The following is a 26,940-nucleotide window of genomic DNA, read 5'->3' on the forward strand; positions in this document are numbered from 1 at the left end:
AGCCCCTAATCAAGGAGAGAAGATCACCAGCCATCTTTACCAACTGGGACTGAGGCACAGGAGGGGAGGCCAATGCCTGTTTCTGAGTAGGTTTGCGGCCGGAAGGTTTACTAGCAATCCGGAGGGACTTGGGAGGCCTAGCAACTGCAGAAGTCTGAACTAAGGTAGTCAGTCTGGTTCTGGTCTCGTGTCGAAAAGAAGAGGTGTCAGAAGCCGCTGCCTGCAAAGCGGCTCCGGACCCATGTGAGGCGGCGACAGGCTGAGGGTCTGAAAATGAAATAGCAGCCTGCGGCATGGAGGACTCCATAAAAGTCTCGGCAGAGGCTTGCGGCTGAAAATCTGTGGACTGCAGGGGCTATGAAAGCGCCTCACTGACTACTGCTGTGTTGATGACCAATTTCACTGGTGTGTCATCAGCAGACTTAACCAAAGGCCTGTTGCGGTCCTTGTCTTTGCATTTCCTAGGTATGTCCAAAGTTGGGAGACCAGAAGACACCAGTAGATGCTGTACTGACAAACCTAGGCCAGACTCCAAAATGCTTATACAAAATCTTAGCTCTATGGCGTGTGGTACGCGGGTTAAAGGAAGCACAGAGATTGCAGTTAGGAATGTCGTGCTCAAGGCCCGGACAAGTTATACAATAGGAATGGAAATCATGGTGTGGAATCTGTTTTCCACAGGCAAGACAGTTATTAACTTTGTCTGACATTCGTTAAAGCAAGAAAAGAGGATCCCCAATGGGGTACTTATCTGAAGGCATCTTCAACTTAGTAGCCGGAAAGCAAAATGAAGGTAAACGGCCAACCGGCACTAGTGCGAATTGCATCTGTTTCGGGCTCCGCGGCAAGAAAGACTGAGGAAATGACATTGGCTGCCTCCCTTTATACCTGACGTTCTGACATCAGTTTTACAACCAGCGGCGGCCGACATCATATACCAAGGACTCTGGTATTCGGGCCAACTGAGGGCTACCAGGAGACGGATAACCCATATGTGAGGACTGAAACAGTGAAACATGAACAACATCCTATATTCTTTATGGGCAAGTTTTCCTACTTAATCTAAAGGAGATGAGACCAGTTACACACTTCATACAGTTGGAACTTGCAAGACATTGAATGCCATCCTTACAGGGGCCTTACAAGTAAGCTTGCTTAAGTCAACTTTAGCAGTTAATGTAGTCTGATGAGTAAAAAGATGACAAGAACTATAGATTCCCTATCTAAGCCCAGTGAGATTCCTACTGGAGTCCCTGTAGCCTTACTGTTCGGACAACTGTTACTTTATTTTTCAGCTGTAAATAGAACTAAAGACTTAACATGAGTTAAAGATACTAGCTGCTGCAATATAGAGAATATAATTCCCCACACACAAAGAGTGCAGACATACTTTCATTGCGGTATGAACAAAATACAAACTTTGCAAAGTAAAATCAGTCTCACTCACAGTTTAAATAAATACATCATTATCAAATCTGAAAAAGAAAACATATATTTTGATTCCAAAAGTAATGGACAGACACCAGAGTTGCAGAATCAAATAAAAATTCTAGGAGTCTATCCATCCGGCTAGCCATCTATTAATTCTGTTTCCAATAACACACTTTGTCCTATACAGGATCGTGGGGGTGCTGCAGCCTGCCTATAGGCAATATATTAAGCTTTAATCAGTCAGTTGTAACCAGAAATGGAAAGGGTTGCTCTAGAGTACATTCCCTTTAAAAGACATAACTTAAAGACTGTGCAATCAGTGATCAGTGTTAAGTTATTGTAACACTGTGCACATCACCAGTCAGTGTAAAGTAGTTGCTCCCATGTACATATCTCTGATCAGTATGAAGTAGTAGTACTTTTGTACACATTAGCCATCAGTATGAAATAACTGTGCCATTGGCTACTGCACACAGTGCTGTTTTTGTGAAACAATTGTTACTATGCACATCACCGATCTGTGTGAAGTAATTATTCACTATGCATATCACTGACCAGTATGAAGTAACAGTGCCACTGTACACATTAGTAATCAGTGTGAAGAAACTGTGCCACTGAGCACCTCACAGATCAATGTGAAATTACTGTGCCACTGTTCACATTACCAATCATTGTGAATAAATATACCTCCATATAAATCACTGATCACTGTGAAATGACCATCTCTCGCAGGCATCAGTAATCAATATAAAATAATTGTGCTGTATAGTATACATTAGTGTGCCCTTCTACACATAACTGATGAAGCCAATTACAGAATATTGTGCCACATGTTTCAGCCGATAAACAAGCAAGTTCAGAGACTCATAATAAAAAAGAGGGGGTGAAAATATGACCTACTCTTACAGACTGCAGGAAGCATCTCTGTTCTTTGCATTTTTCAAACTTTCTAGATGGAACATAAAGCCATGGATGTATCAATTTTATATGAGCAGTTGAGCTTGGGACATTCAAGAAGAAAATTCAACACAAGATTAAGGAACCTTTTGCTTAAAGTTAGATGAATCACAGAAAAGTCAAATAAATTATGAAATAACCACCAAAAACGCCAGAATAAATTGTCTCTAATGGTAAAGTGAGAGGCTTCTGTAACAGTATTCAAAATTACTTCAGTAAGTACATAAATTTCATTATAGTACGAGAGCAATCAAGCTTCCTAAAGGCCCAGAAGTCATAGGTTTGAAATCAGTGCTTCTGCACATGTGAACTAGGTAGGTGTACTGTTAACCTTTTTAAGCTATGAAGCAGGCAGAAGGCAAAGTATTTGTAATACTTGACCAAAGTTACAGATATTGTACATTTTTACAGTGAATAAGATGTATTAAATACCCACAAATAACTGGTGGCAGTGCCAGAAATCCTGCCAAATGCCAAAAAAAATGCATCATCCCCCAGAGGAGAGTGATGTCCCACAAATTATCCATGGCACTTCATTTAGTAAGGTATCTCTCATCAGGGACAAGGAGGTCATTTTTGTTTTGTATTATTTTTTTGTGTTTTACCTTTTTTCAAATAGTTGAATCCCAGTAATGACTGGACCTGTGTCAAAATTAAAATAAATAAAATAAAATAAAAATAAAATAAAATAAATTAAAATAAATTTCCTCAATCTACATTTTAATTTCAGCAATTTTATTTTGATTTCTGACTTACTACGCTGTTTCGCTGTACTGCTGACCTTAACTTTGAAAAAAAAAACCTTTAAAAAAACTCCAAATTTGGGTAATTGAGATGTTATAAATTGTATTTTTTATTTATATATTTTTTTATTTTTTTTTAAATTTGTTAAAACTGTTAAACTGATTAAAACAAAAAAAACACCAAAAAGTTATGGTGATTATGTAAACTGCACAAACCACAGACTGCTGCAAGAAATCAAACTCTATATGGTCCAATGCTGAACAAATCAATCAAACCTGTCAATTGTAAAACGTTTAAAGTTAAACTAGTACAAAAGGTAGAAATTTATTATATTGGTTAGATGGAAAAAGATAGAGATATTAAAGGCTCTGTTTTCATAATTATGAAAAGAACTTTATCGGAAAAATACAACTCCTGATTTAGAAACATTCCCTTATCTTAGAATAAAAGAGCGCAACAACAGAAAAGCGAGGAAAATTAAAAGAAAAATAATAATGAAAAACCAAGGCCCTAACAACCAATATAAACGAAAGATCTTTCAACATTATATATCACTTATAAAATTTATATTCCCATTATTGTCAGTTAAACATTATATTTATCATTAAGAAAATCTTCTTTTGAAATCAAAAAAAATCATGCATCAAACTGACACATGCATTAAAAATAAAATCATAAAAACACATAATCAACATCATCCTCAACATCTGAAAACATTACACCAGCAAACAAAAACCAGCAAAGAGCAAAACCAGAATTTCAGCTCTCCCTAATGCTAATCTATTAGTATCTAATCTACTACCATTCTCTGGACTACCTCTAATAAAAATACCTAAAATAAAATTGGTGCCAGTAAATGTAATATTTAACTAAACTATATAACTAAAAAATAAAATTATTTTTTTATCCAACATCCCACATCCCCAATCCAATTATTTACATTTATTTTTCAATGACACTTTCCATCCTTCAGATCCCCACAATCCATTGCAACATCCACCATAAATAATTCAATGTCCATCCACTGTAGAAGCCTGGTTATAAAATAAACATTTACTGTCTGTAAAAATTCTGGTATTACTTAAAAAAGTATTAGGTTTTGAAACAAAAAATATTCTCTCACAGTCTGTAAGTCTCTGTCAATGTCTTATAATCTAAACACATTCTGCCACAACAACACACACAGCACACACACACACACTAAAATCCCAACATTTTAAACACACATACACTGCCCTTTTGATGATCCGCCTGATGATCACAAAGTATGCTTGATGTTGTGTTTCAATCTACCTCTGCTTAGACCCCACCAAAAAAAAAAACTAGGTGCTTTTTTTTTTTCTGAAAAAAAAACAATACATTTTTTATGCTACAGTAACATATAGTCAGTCAACTACTGACCATCCCCTAGGCCCCCAACTGACTCATGAACCTCCCTGGACTGCATTACTACTTATGACTACTTTTTTACTTAACAAATTGACTTTAATTGGAACAAAGAAAAAAATACAAATAAGAATTGAAAAAAAAACAGTTAAAAATTATGAGTTCATGTTCAATACAACACTCTCCACTCACAAAAGCCACAATTTAATGAAAAAAAAGTCTTTTAATAATGTATAATGTAGTAGGTATAACTTTTCCATTCAGTAGGTAGACTGATCATTGTCACTGATCATTGTTAGCATCACGTCTCATAATCATGCACACATACACACACACACACACCACACACACACACACACACACACACACACAATTCTGCACTCTTGCGCACAACTCTCACTCTCCATCTTACCCTCCACTCTGGGTCCTGCTGTCCCTTTCAACAGCAGCAGCAGGCAACAGCAGCAGCCACACATCGCAGAATTCCACACAGAACACACAACACACACACACACACACACACACCAAAATAATGGAAATAAAAAATAACACTGACCCTTGCTCAAAAACAAAAAAAAAATGGTGCTTATGGTGCTTACCGACATTAGCATTACAGGTTACAGGTCACTGAAGGAAAAAAAAAAACAAAAAAAAAAAAAAGGGTTTTGGGCACATCGATGTTGCAGTTAGAGGTTGAGAGCCACATGGAAGAGCTCTGAGGGCACGCTGACCGGCGAACCAGAGTTGGACACATCTACATTAAATAATAAATAAATAACTACAGTACATCACTGCTACCCTCTACCTGCTAGTCAGCATCTATGAAAACATGGAACAAGATCTAGATAATGGAGTCAGTTTCCTTGATTTTACTGTGGCCCTTGATAACATGAGTCATAAAGTACTCTTACATAAACTTTCATACTCTGGCTTCTCAGAAGAAGTCTGTTCTTCATCCAGAATTTTTTTACACAAAATAACTTTTTCTAGCTCCTCATGCCCAAATCCATCCACCTCTGGTACCCTTTTGAATGTACACCAAGGGTCAATTCTTCTACATTTCCTCTTATCCCATTACAATACATCTCATTTGGCCAGATTTTCGTAAAATGTTCAGATTTTTGACTCACATTTTTGATCTGTTCCTCAAACAATATGTGTTTTTTCTGGCAAATTATTTGGGACTGACACCATTTAATAATGACAAACATTTGAATTTCAGAGTTCATATCATTCAGAAAATACATGCTAACCAAATTATTTTATTTTAACAACTAAGTTTATATGATTAATATTTAAAATCTTTTACTATTTTTTGGTCCTTTGTCCCCCCATTCTTTTTGGCTTTGTTGAGATTACTTCTGCAAAAAGGTTGTAATGATATGCCCTGTAAATTAATAATCTACCCACTGACCTCTCACATGCTAATCTCCTACTGTATACAGATGATATAATCTTATTTAGGTGCCATAAACAGCTCCCTTACCTACAGTCCTCCCTATATTCTTATTTTACAAGTCTTTGAAATTCACTTTTACATAACAAATTACAAATTAATGTCAAGAATTTGAATACTATGCTGTATGCAACTACAAAGAAACTCTTAAAGGCACCTCTGAAGGCATTAAACATACACAGCTCTCAAGGCATTCCACTTCCTACTGTTTCACAACAATGCCATCTAGGTATACTAACTGACCAAACTCTCTATCCTTCCAACCTCATATTGAGCTACAATGCCAACCTCCTCACACCAGATGCAAGAACAGCTACTGTCTTCTATATACTTATTTCCAGATTAGAAGATGGACTCCCCATATCTGCATTTAGCAACATTCAAAATTCTTCTTTACTCCAAAAGACTTAAAATAGAATTTTCAGGTTAATCCAAATCTCACATTAGAGAAAGAGCTTAATTTTACAAAACTACATACATCTAATTGGCTTGCTATCAAACAACTCTTTACTACTTAATAACTTAAGATTTAACCTCCTTTATAATTCCTAGTGTCAAGAACAAGCTATTCTTTCACTTCACAGAACATTATCTTAGGAACCATAATGGCCTGTGTGAAGATAGGCGAAGGCTGCCAGCCTAGCCAGATAGAATTTTGTAGATAATTCTGCCATTTGTAAATATTAATGTAAGCCACAGGCTTGTTCTCTTAAATGTGAAAAGACTGCATTGGATATTGAACTGCAAAAATGTAACAAAAGTGCACTCTTCTGTAAGAAAGATAAGTCAAGCATTTTATGACTGCCTTTGATATCAAAATTCAGAGCCGATATGTCTAGAGGGAGCATCCTATTGTTTTAAGACCAGAGTTAATGGCTAGAATTTGCATGCATAAATGTCCTTTATTGTTCTAGTTTCTGACCAGGTGTAAAGAATGTAAATGTAGTTTCTATTAGCCTGCGGACACCAGGGAATTGTGAAGAATGATGTCATGTGAAGCAGCTCTGTGTTATCAATTTAAAGAGAAAGAATCAGAGAGCTCTGAGCATTTGTCTTGAGAACATCCAACATCACCAGCACTGTTTTGCTCTATATGTAAGTTTTAGAACTGTGTTTTCTCTTAGATATAGCTAGGAAATAGGAATATTAGACTAGTTTGCTTTTCTGTGATGTCAGAACCTTTCTACGGTATTATTTTAAGTATTTCTCTATTATCGCTAAACTCTTGTGTAGTAAGAAGTATTGTCTTGTGTTTTTATTAATTATTAAATATTTTTAAACCTTTCAACTATGGTTGTTTTATGTAGAGTTAATTTAAGCTCTAGAGTACATTGCATGTATACAGTGATACTGTACCAAGTCAGTCTAATAAACCTTGACTGTTCAGTCACACTTGCCATTTGGATAAAATATTGCACAGTAAAAACTGGACACTCTTTCAGAAGGGCCTTTGAGTAACTGATATTAGTGGGTGGTGGCAGCTGGTACTACCTTTTAGACTGGGCAGAAAAGGGGCACAGCTGGAGAACCTGTGCCAGCCTTCCCCAGGAGTGTCTGTGTGGTTGTATATAACTCTTATCTCAAAGTGTGTGTGTGCGTCAGCTACTTGGGCAGGGACATGAAGCACTGGTTGGACAAAGAGGGTGCTGGAGGTTTTAGCTTGCCCACCAGGCTGAGATCTGGACTCTATAAATGTGCCAGTGGGGAGTCTTATTGGGGACCTGAAGGGAAAGGGAGAAACTAGCCCCAGACTGACTGTGATCTCTGTGTGCTCTTAAGGGAAATTGTACTTTACTGTGTGTGTATTTATTATCCTTTTCCCTATATGGACATCCATCACTGGTGTCAGTGGTGAGTATTGAGGCTTCTTGATTGCTGGGCCAGAGCATGCGCATCACAGCCTGTCATTACATAGATCTCCATATCAGTTTGTCCTGGATGAAAACTCATTTTCTGAACTTGTCCAAGTCACAGCAAGAGATTCCCTGGTTTGATTCAAGACTGGGGTGCCTTCTTTGTGAAGCCTGAGTGCCTTCCTTGTATTCATTTAGACTTTCTCTGGGAGCTCTAGTTTCCATACAAATCCGAAAGACATGCAGTAGGTGGAATGGACACTCTAAACTGGCTGAAGGAGTGAGTGTGCATGGCAGTGTGTGGTGTGGAAGAACTACCATGGCAGGGCTAGCCACGGAGCTAAACCTTGGCTCGAGATGATTGTAGTGACACCAGAACCCCATGTGTAAAAATGGGAAAAATGTTTTTTGGATGGATGGAAGGGTCTCACAGTTTTGGAACACCCCTCAAAAGAAGTTAAGACTAACTAAAATCCAGTACAGTTCCACTCCATAAACTACAATTCCACCTTCATGAGCAATCCAAACACACTTGTTTCAATGATAATGGATAACTGATATACATTTATCACTATAAAATTCTTCTTTTTGTAGCTAACCAACAGACAAACTCTTATTTACAATCTGATGTATTTAACTTATTATTCCTTCATCTGTCTGAAAATACATATAATTTTAATGTAGTTCATCTCATTATATTCCATATTACTTACATTTACAGTTCTCCTTCTATGGTATGCATATTTTTTTAGCATTCTCTCATTTATATTCCTTTTGGCTAAACTGAGCTAAAAGCTACGTAAATATTTTACACTGATACTGCTTCAATTGTGTTTGTATTTTGTCACTATATGTAATTATGTTTGAAATTGCCTTGATGGCATGGGATGTAACTAAAAGGGGTCTACAAGACAGTTTTCTGTTCCAGACAGCAATTTAAATAAATAAATGAATACATACATTAACAATAATTATCTGCATTCAGGGACAGAAATGTGTCTATTAAGAAGATATAAGCATACATGTATTGGCTGCACATGTTGTAAAACATGTCAAGTTATAAGTCAAGTTAAGGCCTATTTGGATACTTAACTCTTTTCAATTGACTACACATATTTATCTATTAGGACACATAGAAACCCGTATTTTAATTTTGCTATCCTTAGCAATACTGGTTTAGAAGAATGAAAACCTGAGTGGTGTAGTGGTACATTGCTCTGGCTATAATATAGAGGGTCATGGGTTTGAGACTTGGGACACATGTTTGGGTTGAGAGGGTGGCCTAATGGTTAAGGTGTTTGCCTTGCAAGCAAAAGATGCAGGGTTTGAGTCTCACAAGAGATAAATGGCTAGGCTTAAAATGGCTCGCAAGGGCAGTTAGCTTAGTACTAATCTACGAACCTACGAATCTACGAGTGCAGCCCTGATAACCAAGTCTGATTAGCAATTCAGTCACCAGAGCAGCCTAAACTTTTCACAGGAGACAGAGAGATGGACAGAGAAGAATGAGGGGGAAATAACTTGCTGTCATCTCTGAAGGAGGGAAGGGGATCATGGTCAGGGGACATACAGTCACTTTCTCCTTGGTGAGAGTGGGATAACAGGTGATCTGTGGTAGCTAGGCTGTTATACAGTAGTAATAAGGATCAGAGTGTGTGTCACCATGGAGATAGGGCATTCCATTCGCAATGCCTTATTCCATACCCACAAGCAAGTGAGGCGGCATGTCCTCAGGATTTGAATGCATAGTACAAATTGTGTAGCAGCATGACATTGATGATAGGGCTCCCTGATTTCCGCTCCATGTCCTCCAACATGCTTAGAAATTATCTTGCCCATCAAGTCAGAGGGCTGCTGAGCTTCAATTAGGGGAGGCCAGGCTGGACAAGGGGTCTGGTTACCAACATGTGGCACTATTCAAATGTAAATCTGGGAGTGCTTTGGATGAATAGTGTTCAAGCAAGACTGGTGACATGCTCTTTTGATCCAGTACAGCAAAGACTTTTCTCATAAATTTGGGAAAGTAGCAAGTATATTTGGTAAAATAAATATATAGAAAAGCAGAGCTGTAAAATCTGTTGTTGGTTTAATCAGTTTAACTCTATGATGTCTAGAGAACATGTGATCAGGAAGACTGTACATTAGCTTAAGAACATGGCTTCTTTTACGTGTTTTAAACGAAAAAAGGCCAAGCGTAGAAGTCTTAAAACTGTGGAAACACATTGATGTACTCTCACTGGAATAGTGAGATGATGTGAGTGCACACTTTGTTCTTCTAGCTGATATAGTTGTATTCTAAATGAATTACATGAGGTACTGTGAGTCTATAGTTTTGTTCTCTCACTGATAGTTAAACATTTCATACATCTCGGATAAAGTTGTTTATTAACTAATAAATCCACTCCTCCAGCTATAAACACACAGACACCAATAAAGGCAGTCCCAACCACTCTCAAATCCTCTCAGATAATAATTCCAATAAACGAAGCGAAAAAGTATAAAAATGTAATACATGAACAAACACTACAAGGATTTAGCACTTTCATCTCCCAACAAGAAACTTCATCAAGATCAATTAATACAACATCCTCTTTCTCTTTAAATACAAATAAAATAATTTCCATTGGTTGACCTCTCTTTATGTCCCTCCCTCAATAATATATTTAAAAATGCAGTATATTGCAATATACAGTATAGTGTTAAGTCATGAGCACATATTGTATTCTAACACACATTTCTAAATAAATCTTGGTAACTACATTAGTAAATACATTTATATTATAGCAGCGTTAAGGTACTTTTTTTTTTTTTTTATGTTCTACTTTTATGGTCGACATTTCAAATGTCAATCATATGGTCTCGGCGATATGAATTTTGACATTGTGAAATGACAACCATATCAAGTAGACCCAAATATATACATACATATATATATATATATATATATATATATATATATATATATATACTAACACATAGATATACATGTGCTTATGTATATTAAGAAATGTCTGTGTGTGTGTGTGTGTGTGTGTGTGTGTGTGTGTGTGTGTGTGTGTGTGTGTGTGTGTGTGTGTTTTCACAAGATCATGTTGTCAGAAAAGACCTTTGCCTCCCAAGAAAACATCAAAACATAATCTCAAGTACTCCACATTGTGCTTGCTGGAGCACAACCTAAGAGGAATATAGAAACAAATGTAAATTTAACTATTAACTTAAAGATTAAAATAAAATCCAACTAAAATATCCTTAAAAAAGCTTAGCATCTAGTTTATCAAAATTAAAACTTTACGGCAGTCACATAAACATTAGCAGTGGACACTTAACATAACCTAGAACTGGTACACACACTAGAAAGCATTTTTCAAGATAGGCAGGAAATGTAACCAGTGGCACAACTGCCTAAAGCAGTTTCCTGGTAAATTTGCATAGCAATCAATATCCATGTAACACTCTGATTACAGTGTGACTGGGTTTGTCAAAAAACGGTTTTGTGTGTTGCAGAAATTCTAGACATTCGATTATATTTATATATATATATTTATTATTGTATTATATTGGGTTGGGAGGGTGGCCTAGTGGTTAAGGTGTTTGCCTTACAAACACAAGGTGTAGGGTTTGAGTCTCACAAGGGATAATTGGCTAAGCTTAAAATGGCTCGCAAGGGCAGTTAGCTTAGTACTAATCTATAAATCTATGAATCTATTTCCAGATATTAATGTAATAGAAAATGTAAGTTATAGTCAGGAATCCTACTAATATAAAACAATCAGAAGGTTTTACATATATATATATATACACACACACACACACACACACACACATATATATATATATATATATATATATATATATATATATATATAAATAAATACACACACATATACAATACACACACACACACACACACACACATATATATATGTATATATATATATATATATATATATATGTGTGTGTGTGTGTGTATATATATAAGTGTGTGTGTGTGTATATGTATATATATAAGTGTGTGTGTGTGTATATGTATATATATATATATATATATATATATATATATATATATATGGATTCCTATTACAAGAACGAAAGTTCACTACTTCGAACTTGTAATAGGAAGCCTCACTTCTGCAAAAGTTCACTTTAACGAAAGTGAACTTTTGCGTAAGTGCACTTCACCAAAAACACCACAGCACAGTGGAGGACATAAAAAAACAAGCTATGTCCTCCACTATGGTGCAATAGTCATGGACCTTAGGGTTAGGGCATGAGTTAGGGTAAGGTGATAGTTAGTAAAGCTATCCTATTACCTTAACCCATGCCCTAACCCTAAGGTCCGTGACTATCGCACTATAGTGGAGGACACTGCTATGTCCTTCACTGCGCTGCAGTCATCATGGACCTTAGAGTTAGGGCATGGGTCATACCCTTACTATGACCCGTGCCCTAACCCTAAGATCCGTAAGAACTGCACGGAAGTTCAGTAAAACACCTGTTCGTTGTACTGAACTTTGCGTAAGTGCACTTTTGCTGCAGTGAGCATTCCATGCACTATTTTGAATTAGTGAAAATTCGATCTAGTGTATGGAACCCCATATATATATATATATATATATATATATATATATATATATATATATATATATATATACATTCTGGACTGGTAAGAAACAAAACCTATTAATAAATTCCACTAGCATAGTGAAGGACTTCGCAGATTGTTACTGGAAGAAAATATACTAGTCATAGACATGTTTTTGTAATAGCTGTCACTAGAGCTTACTGCTATGACTGAATGCATCTTACACTTCCATTACTAGAATAATTTTCAGCATAACAGGCCTAAAGCAACGTGACATCTTCAAGCACATATGGTGAGCAGATTTCACATTAAATACATTTGATGAACTATGAGTTATATTAAGCTCTATAACAATCATGAACAGAAGGGATGAAGTGGTATTAGAAAAGTCTGTATTTTTATCAGGTTAAGTTGTTTTTCAGAGAAACCCATTCAAATAAACCAGTTCGATTAACAGGTACCAAACTATAGCTTTCAGAACTAACCCTGAGGTTTTGCTACATCAGAGCTGTTTATATTAAATGATGCAGAGGAGAGGTGAAGTTGCCTGTATGAGGAAGGTATAGGGGCTCTGCCCCCATAAGAATGTTGCTGCCAGGGCTTTACTCATTTAATGGGGCTTGTCCAGTCAGAATTCACTGAAGAATGAGTCGATCACATGAAACATACCTATCAGTAAAAATATTTTAACTTGCATGAGGTACAAGAAACATAAATCAACTCATAGTACTGCTGCAACCATAATAACAATAATTAAATGTTGCCCCCTTCAAATGTAATGCATTGGAATTTTATTTTTTCTTATGTAACACTGAATTGTTTTAATAGATGTTGGTACTAACTCCTTAACAAAATAAATTAAGGACGGAGATCTATCTGCTGAGTATTACTTCACTCTATACTGTCAAAAAGAAAACAGAAACACCGCAAATGTTTTTCTTTCTGTGTGTAAGCAAACCAGATAGTTTCTTTGAGTCAGTCATTTTCCAGGCTTGGAAAATAAATAACATTTGATAATTAAAGAAAGTCTGAAATCTTGTAGTGCTGCAGTGTACTATAAAGTCAACGTCAAAGTTAAAGTAATCATTATTGTCATTTAGCCTACACAAGTGCAGTCTTAACAAAACTGCGTGTGTCAAGCTCGAGTTGAGAAGACATATGCATACAAACATACATACAATAACACACTACAGACATGTAGTCATCATTTCACATTTGACAGGTTATTATGCTACGTATTACCACAATTTACCTTATATATAATGTTCAACAGCTGATGATTTCTCATTGCACAAGTTCCTGTTCCACTGTTGGATTCTCACATGAATAAGATCTAGTTAGTATAATATTATATAACCGTATATAATACCATTATGCCATTATAATGGTATTATTAACCATTATTATACCATTACAATACCTATAGTACCATTAAATACATATATGTAATGTTTCTAACAACCTTTCAGCAAACTAAACAACATAAATCCATTTGAGTTTATTGGGAATGCATGCTGTCTATACCATACCAGTGTGTAATTCAGGTGGACGCCAGATTCCTTCTGAGCTCTTTCTACCAGTTGCTTCTGAAACTCAGCATACTCTGGGTTTTCTGGTTCTCGATAAGTGATTATAAATACACTCTGAAAGATATAGAATTATATTTGATCAGTTATACCACATGTATGATGATGTCTAAACTATTAGTGATCAAACAAAATTCTGTTTTGAAATTTAACAGATAACCAAATTTGAAAAGTACATTAAAATGTAGGAATGTTTGTATTTCAACATGATGAACAGCTGGTTCAGATCTTGGGAACGCCCTGAAAAATACTGTTAGCAATTCAATAAACTGCTTACTGTTTGGGTTTTTCGGCCACAAATGCTTTGAAATAAACAATGAATGCAACACAGTGTATGACTATAATGCTGTAAGTCTTACTGTCTGCATGTCAATTGTCTGATGAAGCATGACATGATCAGTACGACTGTCAAGTGTGAATGTTATGCTATACAAAATCTGAATGCCTTAATTCTATTGCATCTTCTTAAATTTATATTTCAAAACACATATCATCTGATCCCATACAGACTTCAAATTTAAACTGCAACAGTCTTCTTCTTCTTTTTCCTGTTAGGGGGTCACCGTCACCACTGCAGAATAATTAGCAATGAAGTTTTTACGGTGTCAAGTTGCCAGCTCAGCACCTAACCTTCCACAGATGGCACACACTCACACCTAGAACCAATTTAGTGTGCCCAATCCACCATCCATGCAGTATGTCTTTGGGATGTGGGAGGAAACCTACACAACCGCAGGGAGGACATGCAGACTCCGCGCAGAAGACACCCTAGCCAAGAATCAAACTGGAGAACCTCTTGCTGTGAGGCAGCAATGCAAACCACTACACCACCACAACCATCCAAACTTAAACTGTAACAGTGAAGTCTCTAAATATGAATTATCCATCAAAAATGGCTTTGACTTCAGTGTTGCTACCTGAGAATACAATATCACTAAATGTAAAGGGTGGTATTCAGGTTTTTCATATAATGAAAGTACTTCTGAAAGAAGCTGTGCTCACTGGCCTTCAGCAATACAAAACATGGGGACATGTAAATAATTCATACATTAGAAATATCTTTAATCATCATCACAAAGTGTTACTTTAGAATATATACAGTCATGTTAGCATACTCACCATAGCAGTAGATTTTTGAGTATAAGGGTCATCATTCATTCCAACTGATAATTATAAACAGGAAGATATCTCCTCATCCAGAATGGTTACCCAGCTGCAACCTAATCCAAGAGGCTGTACCTACTTTTCAAAACAGCATTTGCAAAACAATAACTTTACAATTTTCTTTTCAAACCATTTGATTTCCATTGTCATTGGCATTAATTTCTGGCTATGTTATTTACACGTAATGGCAGTCCTCTTCTAAAGAGGTGGAGAAAGATAGTGGACAACACTGCTTTTTTAATGCAGTGCATGATTAGTAGGCATAAATTCTTGAGAGGTCAATCAGTGCAGTGGCTGTGGCATCTTATCATGATTACAGGAGCCTGCACCCTGTGGGGTAGATTTAGTTCTATTGTCAGATCAAACTCAGACACTGGCAAGTACAATTAATTTCATAAACTGGGTCCTACAATTTCTAGTAATCCTTAGAGCCTAAACTGCAACAAAATGAAAGAACCCTTATTATGTTAACAAGCTACATAGTCTCAACAAGATCAAGAGTGTGGTTATGAAAACTGTATACCCCCTGGAGACTAGCAGTGGGCTCGATCCACAAGGAAGGAAAGTCAATCATACAAGGCAAATTAAGTTTTTGTGGAGATTTTTGGATGAAGAGCTATGATCTGAAATTCTACAACTAATCATCTCCCTTCTCTGTGCTATACTAGGAAAACTACCAAGATTACTGCTGAGGAATTAGTATGCATTTGTAAGCAATAATATGTTATGCACACAGCTAATGCAGTTAAGAATTTTCTTGCAGTTGCTGTTCATGTCATTTAATTTTCATTTTCAGTTACTTAAGAAGTAAGTATCATATAGGCATTCTTATTCAGTGCACTAACAGTGTATTAAATTAAGAGACAAATCAAACAATTGTATATTTTATGGTAATTTTTTGCATAGATAGAATAAATCTGTCTTTCAAAAAAGAAAAATAGAGGGTGCATTATTATACCTCTTGTCATTTACATTAATATGAAATTGTACTTGCATACTATATCCACCTAATGAAAATGTAATCACTTCCACAAGGCCAACTATCATTCCACATTGCAAATATTATACTGCAAATGAGACAAACAGCGGAGGTACTACCTAGCTATTGATTAAACAACATCCAAAACTAACAATAGGTACTACCAATGTATGGAACTAAAACCAGTGTGATAAAATATCAAACGATTAACAAAAAAAAAATAAAAATAAAAATTATACAGCTATGGGGTATTACAAATAGATAAAGATTATGTTTCTAATACAGAAAAATTGTAGTAACTGGTTAACCTGTTTCTTGGCTGGTTACATGCCAAGCTAATGCACTCTTCAGATGACCTAACAAGGGTATTTTAACAACGTAGAGCAAGCTAATGCAATTCAATAAATATTACAATTAGCATCTGTCCAAGTTAAACTTTCCCAGACAAGAAAATGTTAAATAAATAAAATAAATTTAAAAATTATGGTTTTACATGAATGTATTTTTTACAACTTCATTTTTACAAAGATATTAGCAATAGAATAATAGTTCAGTATCCACGTCAGTTATGTTTTACATGAAAGTTATTTATATAACTTGCTACATTATTTATGAGGATGCTAGCATTATTTATTTACATAAGATACATATCTACACTAGTTGTACAGCTGTCATTATGTATCATTATGTTTACATATTGCTCCACATAGTATATTTTTAGTAGGATAGCTTAGGCACCAGTTTCCCAGATTAAACCAGTTCCATAAAACAACTGCTCTTACTTTTGTGAGTGAGCTGTGTCTTCAGGAGCAGTATTTGTTGCATTTCTGATTTGAAGAGAAGCAGACAAGTCTGGCTTAGTAAGACAGTTCATGGAAGAGCTCTGCATATAGTCTCTCTTACTAGAGGTTGGAAGTGGACCTGCTGAGATGGTCTACCAGAGTTTTGTGAGGCAAAGTAATGCAAAAGACCTAGAGATAAAAAAAAAAAACTTTTGCTTAGCCAAATCCCTGATAGTCGTGAGTAGCGCCAGTCCCCCATTTACTCTTGTGTCACATCAGTGTAGTTTTGCCTGCAACTACTCCTCAGATTCCTGTCTACCGTGTTGAGTTGAAAACTTAAAGTGTGCATTCTATGGTTAGCATCTCCTTGACAATTATGTGTTAGACCCCATCCTGTTAATTTCAAAACCCACTATTATTTCAAGGGTCTTGTATGAATTTCACCTTCCAAGACTGATATATTAGATATAGGATTTTTCATTTATTAACTGGTGTTGTGGACTGGTCAAAAAAACATTTTCAGTCATGACCTTGGCCAAATGGCATTCCTATATCTCAGCAAGCCAAACAGATCAACTAACACCTTCATCAGCAGATAAACAGAACATGATAGAGGTAGCTTCATCAACCAACACTTTCCCTTTCTCCAGAATAAACTTCCTCTACAATTGAAGCAACATGACTAAATATATTTCTTTAAACATAACCTGGTGACACCATTGCTTGGTCAGCACTCTCAACCCAGGGACTAACTTGCCTCTTCCTCCTTGAGAAAGGAAATAAAATCTGAGGGATGCTATTGACAAGGCGGACACGGTCACTACACTAAAATAGCTTTGAAAGTTCTGTGAATCCAAAGAACATTAACACTAAGGATCTTTTAATACAAAGTCATCTTTTTATAGCATGTCATCTGCAAACACAAAACATCAATATACACCTACAGTAGAGAGTTGAATATCCAAATTAATTGGGACTTAGGGTAGCTTGGATAATCAAATTGTTCAGATAATCAAACATACACTGAACTGGATAAAAAACTTCTAAAATATTGTGTTTTCTGCATGCAGGGACTACACTTTTCAACCTTTCAGTGATTCCAGTGGACAATAAAAAATATTTTTCACACACGAGTAGACTACAAGCTCAAAAAACACATAGACAAGTGAATATGTATAATGTTTACATATTCAGACTTTATGATTTTTCCTACCCATAAATTTTTAGTAAAAACTAAATGAAAATACCAGCCAAGCTAGAACTTCCACTGAGCAACCTCTCAAACTTCCTGTATCAGAGGCACATGGGATACATGCAAATGACCCTTATGAACATCAGGTGTTTTAGCTATATGGCAATTCTGAATGTCCATGACTTATTTCTTTTTAAGTCGTTTCAATGGACAATTTCAGGCCAATAAAGCCAAGCTCAGTGGAAGTTCTAGCTTGGCTGGAGTTTTCATTTATTTTTTACTGATTGTTTTTTCTGTTTGACCTACCCATAAACTTTGGAAGATTATGTTCTGATAATTGACATTTCAGATCACATTCAGGTAATCAACTCTCTACTGTATCACCAACACATGTGCTCCTAGTGTGTGGAAAGGATGCAGATTTCATCCTCAACCGATACAGCAAAGTCCAAGGTGGGGATGATGACCATTTTAGTATCATAGGCTTCGGAAATGATAGTTATAGCACCCATTCCATATGGAAAATGCACACAAATTAATCTAATACCAGGCTGAAAATACTGTGGAAATATCCTGTAGATGTTACTGTGGCATTTAAGACTGCATGCCATGCAAGGAAGGTACATGTAATGTTGATGAAAACTTAATTGCAGGTGACACATCTGCACAGCATGACAGCTAGAACAAGGCCAAGCCAATAGCAATTGCTATTGTCCTAAGCCACATTTAACATTAGCTAGGACATGGTTTTCCTCTGGAACTGGCAGATAACAGCTAAATCCAACCCCCATGCAAGTACGGCAAGGTGCAACTGGCAGATAATGGTTCTCCACATCTGTTATATGAATGAATCCATTACTGCATATACTGTTCACAAAAATTAAGAATACAAAGCCTCCACCCATCTAATGTGTTGTACTGCAACACAGCCCTACAGAATACCTGCCTGTCATGGCAAATCATCTGAAGTAACATGCTGTGCAGAGTATGCACACCAGCAGGTCTCACCCACCTGTGGTGATGCAGGAAAAGGAAATGCCACAACAGATCCATATCCACTTCTGGAGAGGACACTGGTAGACCAGGCAGCCACTGTATGTGTCCACTATAAGATTGCTGGATTATATCAGAAATACTGCCATCATAGTGCTGTGCCAATACAAGTGATCTGTTGATTGCAATCAGTAACATTATCAGGGGCACCAGTATGGGCTGTAAGTTTACAGTTAGTAACAAGGGTCTGTCATGCAAAAACTATCCCTCACCCTACTGCAAATAGCCGTACACTGGTTTTTTCAACCCTGAATGCTAAAAGAGTGATATATTTAGTGGTGTTGATGTTCCAGAAGGCACAGCAATCATAATGTCCTCTACCTGCAGTAATGAAAAGTTTTAGCTAAAAAGTATGGCTAACCAATGACACAGTAAAAACTGTGCCAAAACTTAATTAACAGCAATACATACTTTGCTACTTATGAGCCTAACAGAAACAACCACATCTTTTAAATACTTAGGTTTATGGCTAGATTAGTTACTTAACTTCCAAAGCCACACTGAAAATACCAGGTAAAAGATCAGTTCTCTTTTATTCTGGTCCTGGAAAATATCTCCTTTTATCTATGGATCAGCTTGACCAGCAAAGGAATCCTCCTTGCTCAGCCTGAATATGGGCTCCCCATCATAACCACAACCTCTAAAAATAAACTCATAAACTCTACAGATGACTGAAAACAAAATGCGCTGATTCATTTCCAATTCCTCAGCTCAGGAACACAACTGCATCACCCTCTCCAAGGTCAAGTGGCTACCAGTCTCCTACAGAGCTGAGCTAATCATACAATCTCTTGTTTTCAAACTACGTCAACCAAGTGCCTTTCCACTTCTTGTAGCCAAACTCCAAAATAAAACCACCCACTACAACCTCTACAATGTCTCCCAATTAGCTATCTCACTCAAGGCACCTCAAACTAAACTGCACTTTACAGACCATTCCTTCTCCATTCTTGCACCCAAACTGTGGCAATCCCTTCCTCTTCACTCTCAGTGCTCAGTTCACAAGATGCCTTCATCAAAAATCTGGCTACAAGTGCTTTTCCACTGGACATATAACCTAACTCCCTGCTCACCTGCATCACTTCATTTGGATTCTCTGTTCTCAGCTGCAGCGTTCCTCTCATATTTACTATTAACTTAGTGCACATTAGATTTTGTACTTTGCTAATATTACATATTGGATCAATGAGCTATAGGATTATCTATCCTCTATAACTACTCTGTGTTTGTGAATTTGTTCCATTTTCTTTTTTATGAATCTCTTCACCAAAGCTGTCTCTAAATTGTCTATAGTGATTTGTGTACTACCCCAGTAAACAAACTTAAACAAATAAATAAATGCTTATTAAAAGATTGATATGCTTTGACTGTGTTAACGACAGCTGAAGAGGGTCAGGTGATAAATAGGCATCCTAAACAAAAACAGACATCAGACGATGTTACATTTCAGTGTAAGTCCTACCCCAAATGCTACTTTTGGCTACTTCTGGGAATAATGACACAATAAACTATTCATCCACTGTCAGGGTTATACCTATGGATGTGTCAGTCCTCAAATCGTTAACCTATATCCATGTAACATGCATCTACTTTCTTGCTAGTCTTACATACCACTGATACACTTTTGGCAATTAGTGTTAAGGCATTATTGCCTTCCAGCTACCATCTTTTCCCAGTGCTACTCACTCTGAACCTGGTGCCAACACAGACTAATACAGCACCTTATTAAAGAGCATTGGCAAGTAACTGGTTGTCCTTCTTAGTTCGGTTTACCTTCCTTATGATGTTCCAACATCATAAACAGTATGATGGCTATGAATGTCAAAAAGTACACCTTGCTCTACCTTCCTGCACAGTTTAACTATCTAGTCTTCAATGTACCAGCAAGCTGTTGGGAAACAAGAACTGTGTACCAACGATTATGCAAATGGACTGAACATGCTTAGATATATAATGTGTAAAGAACTGTGAGCAGTCTTTATGAATACCACTTACAAAAGCCACTAATGACCGAAAAGAATGTGGTGTGTACGTCTGTAGTACAACACAATACATACAATATACAACATCAACAGACATTGGGCATGGGCACACCAAATAATAACACTGCAGGACTTAAGCTGCCATTTGTTGTGAGCTCTGCAATGGGCAGAGTAGCATTCAGTGCTATACACTACTTAGAAAGCACCACAAACAAATGAATGCAAACAAAGCTTTCTGCAACAAAATTGGTATGTGTAACAGCCGAGTATAATGCACATGCAGTTAAGTACATCATAAGCAGCAAACACATATGGGCTTCTGAACATGAATGCCAACCAATTTCCACCCAATTATTTCCTAATAGTAGCAATTACATGAAACAGTCATGAAGCAATGTGCTCCAGTTTAGATAGTCAGAGAGACCATCTTTTCAGCAATGCATGCCTACAAGAGGATGACTCCAGATCCTCAGTCCAATATAGCATCACACATGTTCCAACAATATACACCCTCACACAGAGGAATGTGAACAAGTGTTGCAGTACAAAATGTAGACCCCTGAAGGTGGAATCCTTAGCATCTACATGAGCTCATGGGAGATGCTGGGCAGTGAATAGCACATTTGACTTAGTAGGTAGGCCTTGTACTGAACTGAGGATTAGGTTGCAGAAAATAATAACTGCAGCCTTCCATTACTGATGGTGGGCCAAAGCAGTAAACAGAACAGTTCTATGGCTCTGGGAAAGAAGGCATGCAAATGCCAGTGTGAATATGTAATGAACAAATAAAATAATAATACAGTGCTGGAGAGTGACTGCACCCTAGTAGATACTCAGTTATGGGCACTAATGGCCAGCTCATCAGAGGTTCCATTATCACTAGGTTCATATGTATTTACTAGGTTAACAATCACATGGGTCTTTTTAAGCTTAGCCATGAATCCCAAACCCCTGATAAATTCTCATACCCTTGATAAGTGTAAGCAGCGGCTTGAGAGATTAACTATTTACAGGTTGCCTGTGTCCATTAGAGACACAGGTGCCAAAACAGGTATGAGCTTTCTGTTCCACATCCAATTGTCCAAGTTACTCTTGAATTGCGTTAGGGAGGAATTCTGTTTCACATGGATGGGGAGCCTGTTTCAGAGAAGGGGTTAAAAGCTGTTTTTATTTCAAGATTATATCACCCCAGATAGGACTCAAACCCACAATTCCTGGTTTAGGAGGGCAGTGCCTTATCCATTTTGCCACTGGGGCCTGCCAATATATGAAAGATCTCATAAGCCCTTGCCTTTAATGCAGCTAGATGGGGCCTTGGTTTAATATCTCATCCAAAGGACGACACATTCAGAAGTGCAGCACTCCACCTTTTAAAGTGCACTGCAGCATCAGAAATCCATCTACATGGAGTGTATTTATATAGCATATATCATGGACAGAAGTAGGTCAAAAATTAAAAAGGACAGCAGGATGCACAAGACCCAGGATAACAAAGTGCCCAATCCTGGTGGCGCACTGGTGCCAAGACTGGGAAAAAATTACAGTGTAGAATCCTCAAAATATGGAAACATTCCTACAATGGGGCCAGGCCAGGCCCAGGGTGAAGATGGCCCTACTTTTGTAGAAGGAACTAGCAGTCCGCAAAAATCATAAAAACTGATAAGCCATAGAAGAGCCATAATGATGATAGAGTGGACTATTGAGGATAAGAAATAAATTATGTATTGTTACTATTATGCAAAAATCCCAGAATTACCAGACACAAGATATACAAAAAGATTAAGAGAACATAGAGGAAAGAAAAATACTTCCACAAGAAAAATTGTCAGAAGCCTCAAATTAAAATTTGAGTTCATTAATGCAACAGATTTGTAAAAACAGTATAGACCAAAAATTTTTGATCTGTTTGGAAAAAGAAGCACCTGAAGAAGTGCGAAAATATAAACAAAACCTAGAGATTTTTGAAAAGTATAAAAAAAAATATGGACATGGGAAAGAAAGAGAGATTTGATATGGTGCAACATTTATGCAAAGGTGAAAGTCAAATTAATCAATATAAAAAAAGCAGCCCCAAAGATATTCGAAGAGGAATACAGGCAAAGGCATCCAAATGTGGAAAATTTCACAATAAAAAAATATTATAAAAAAAGAATGTAGAAAAGAAGATTAGTAAAGTAAAAGTTAAAAAAAATAGAAGTTGAGGTTATGGAGTGCCTACGAAGTGAAGGATTTGGTATAGAAGGTCTAACACAGGTTACATGACAGCATGATGGAACGAGTCCCCAAAGTAAGGAGAAACAGGAATATCAGGAGACATCTGAAGAAGAAATATGGACATGGGAAAGAAAAAGATTTAATATGGTATAATATCTATGCAAAGGAAAAAGTAAAACTAAGCAATACAAAAACAGCAGCACCAAAGCTATTTGAAGAGAAATAAAGGCAAAGGAATCCAGACATGGACTACTTTACAATATAAAAAAATAAGAAGACAAAGAGGAAAAGCAGAAAAGGAGATTAGTAATGAAGAAGTTCAAGAAATAGAAACTAGAAGTTATGTACTTACCATAACGTTCCATGTTTGTAGTCCATCTCACCTATATTCTTGTTGGTTGGGTTCTGAGCCAATGCTCAGCTCTGACTCAGCTGAATACTAAAGCTCGAGAGCTTCCAATGGCTCGAGGCTAATCCGTATCCCATGATGCCCCAGGCTACATCCCCAGATCTTGTTTACAAGCAAGCAAGAAGCACCTTCTCTTCTATATGTATATAAACAGTTCCACTTGAAACCGATGAATGTTCAGAACATCGAAGTTCTGATCATCGAGACCAGAACATCGATGTTCAGAACATCGAAGGTTCAAAGTGGAAATGCCAGGTAAGTAAAAATATAAAATTTTGGGTGTGTATACAGAGCAGTAAGGTGCTCGGGGATGCAGGGGGGTGAAGCCCCCTTGCATAAATTAGTTTTTGTAAGTTTATTTCTTTTTGTGTGGTTCACTTTGAACCTTCGATGTTCTGAACATCGGTGTTCTGGTCTCAATGATCAGAACTTTGATGTTCTGAACACTCGACGGTTTCAAGTGGAACCATATAAACATATATATACATATTTACAAATTACTATAATTCAGTCAAGGAAGAGGCTGAAAGTCATCATATCTCTGCAGGCAGATAATTTTGTCCACCAGTTCCTCTAGGAATGGGAGGGGGAAGGAGGGTGGGATGCAAGAATATAGGCAAGATGGACTACAAACATGGAATGTTATGGTGAGTACATAACTTCTAGATGTTAAGTAGTCCTGTCTCACCGTAATTCTTGCTGGTTGGGACAGCATCCCTAGCACCTAAACTCTCGGGTGTCTCAGGAAAAAAGACTTTTCAGTACTGTGGATCCAAAGGAAGCCCTGTTCTGGGAGGCCAAGTCCACTTTGTAGTGATAAAGGTGTGAGGTTTCGCCCATGTAGCAGCTGCACAAATCGAATCTAAGGGGAACCTTGCTTGAAAGGCAAATGAAGTGGAGACTCACATAGTGGAGTGACCTTTCATCTTCCCAGGTAATTGTATGTCATTCTTTTGGTATGAAAGGATGATACAATCCGTAAGCCATTTAGACAATATCACCTTTCAGACTGGTAATCCTGTCTTCTTATCAGAAAAGGAGACAAAATGTTGATCTGACTTTCTAATGTCTTTCGTTCTATGCAAGTAGAAATGCAACTGTCTGTGCACATCAATCTGGTGTAGTTTATATTCTGCCTTGTTGGTGTAATTGGGAAAAAAGACTGGCAATTCCATGGATTGGTTTATGTTGTTTTCCAAACAAACCTTTGGGAGGAAGGAGGGATTAGTTCTCAGAGATACCTTGTCCTTATGAAATACAATATAAGGCGGACATACTGAAAGAGTCTGCAGCTCTGAAACTCTTCTGGCTGATGTAATGGCAACAAGGAAGATGGTTTTCCACAATAAATATTTCAGATCACAAGTAGAAGCAGGCTCATAAGGAGATGTAGTCAGAGAATTTAAAACCAAATTTAGATCCCAGGGTATCACTGGTTCCTTAATCGGGGGGCCTAAGTAGAAAAGTACCTTTGAGAAAAGCCTTACATAATCTGTGAGACATAATGGGAACACCCATTTCACCTGTATGAAAATTGGAGATAGCAGCTAATTGTACCCTAATGGTAGCTGCTGCAGCGCCTTCTTCAAACAGATTTGAGAAAAACTCTAAAATTGCTGGAATAGGGACGGTAAGAGGTTCAATATTTCGTTTAGCTGCCCAACATGAAAATCTCTTCCATTTGTTAGAGTATAATTTCCTAGTGGAAGGTTTATGGGAAGAAGCTAGGATATGACTTACTGCTGGCATGAAAGAATAACACCTGGCTAGTCGTGGAATTGGAGCAGCCAAGCTGTCAACTTGAGGGTGTGGATGGATGGATGGAACTCTCCCGAAGAGTGGGTCAGATGGTCTGGAACTGGATCCAGAATCCAAGGTTCCTCCAAGAGGCTGGTTTGTAGAAAAGGAAACCAAACCTGGCGAGGCCAGTATGGAGCAATGAGGATTATTTTGCTTCTCGACCATTTGGCTTTCTGTAACACCTTTGGAATGAGTGTAAAGGGGGGAAAGGCATAGAATAATCCTGAGGGCCAGTCATGAACCAGTGCATCCCTGGGTGGCTTCCCCTTTAGGGGAATTAGGGCAAAGTAGTTGCTGCATTTAGTATTCTTGGGAGTGGATAAAAGGTCGCAGCAAGGCTGGCCCCATCTGTGGAAAATCATCTTCACAATCTCTCTGTTCAGGGATCACTCATGAGGTAACAGGAGAGTCCTGCTGAGTCTGTCCGCTATCACATTGGATTTCCTCGGGATGTGCATTGCAATTAGAAAGCATTGAGAAGCAATCACCCACTGACAAACTCTTAATGCCTCTCGACATAGAGGGTAAGATTTGGTTCCTCCTTGTTTGTTTATATACCACACTACTGACATGTTGTCTGTCTGAATTGCAATTGTTCCTAGAGGGAGAGAGTCCTGAAGTGCCTGCAACGCATAAAGCACCGGTCTCAACTCTAGGATGTTTATATGCAGATGGTTCTCGTGGTCCTGCCATAAACCTTGAACTGCCCTTCCCTGATAATGACCCCCCCACCCGATCTGGGAAGCGTCTGTGGTTAACACTGCCTTTGGTTGGGGAAACACAAAGGGACGACCTAGATACAGCTGGTCTGTCTGAAGCCACCAAGTTAAATCTCTTTTGCAAGACACCATGATGTATATCTGATGTGAAAGAGGGAGATCTTGCATTAACCACTGGGCAAATAAAAGCAATTGTAGGAGTCTCATGTGTAATCGGGCTAAGGGCACCAGCAGAATGGCAGAAGCCATGGTTCCCAGGGTCTGTAACACGTCTGGCCTGGACTTTCTTTGTTGAAATCAAAATTTTTACCTGTTGATGCAGGGAGTGGATTCAATCTGGGGTGAGTCTTGCCATCATGTCTTTTGAGTTTAACTCTGCTCCTAAGAAGGCAATATGTTTCGATGGTAACAAGGCAGATTTTTCTAGATTTATAGTGATGCCCAGCTTGTTGCAAAGAAGAAGGGTTTCGTCCCTGGTCTGAGATAGTAGATGCCTGGTGGAGGCGGTGAGGAGCCAGTCGTCCAGATATGGAAACACTCTGAATCCCTGATGTCTCAGGTGAGCCATGACTACTGCCATATATTTGGTGAACACTCTGGGGGCTGTAGTGAGGCCAAAGGGCAGGGCTCGAAATTGGTAGTGACTGGCTC

The 26,940-nt window shown here is 37.5% G+C and overlaps 1 protein-coding gene across 1 annotated transcript in view; it reads right to left on the reverse strand.

The window, feature by feature from the left end:
• NPR2 (natriuretic peptide receptor 2) overlaps nucleotides 1-26,940 on the reverse strand; it is a 2,072,492-nt gene that overhangs the window by 1,551,766 nt on the left and 493,786 nt on the right. The window contains exon 3 of the mRNA XM_044078984.1: nucleotides 13,939-14,052. Coding sequence (XP_043934919.1) covers nucleotides 13,939-14,052 — 114 coding nt within the window. The remainder of the gene's footprint in view (nucleotides 1-13,938; nucleotides 14,053-26,940) is intronic.

This window comes from Protopterus annectens, chromosome 1.part1, assembly GCF_019279795.1.
Source record: "Protopterus annectens isolate FY-2018-M chromosome 1.part1, PAN1.0, whole genome shotgun sequence".
In the NCBI taxonomy this organism is placed as follows: Eukaryota; Metazoa; Chordata; order Ceratodontiformes; family Protopteridae; genus Protopterus; species Protopterus annectens.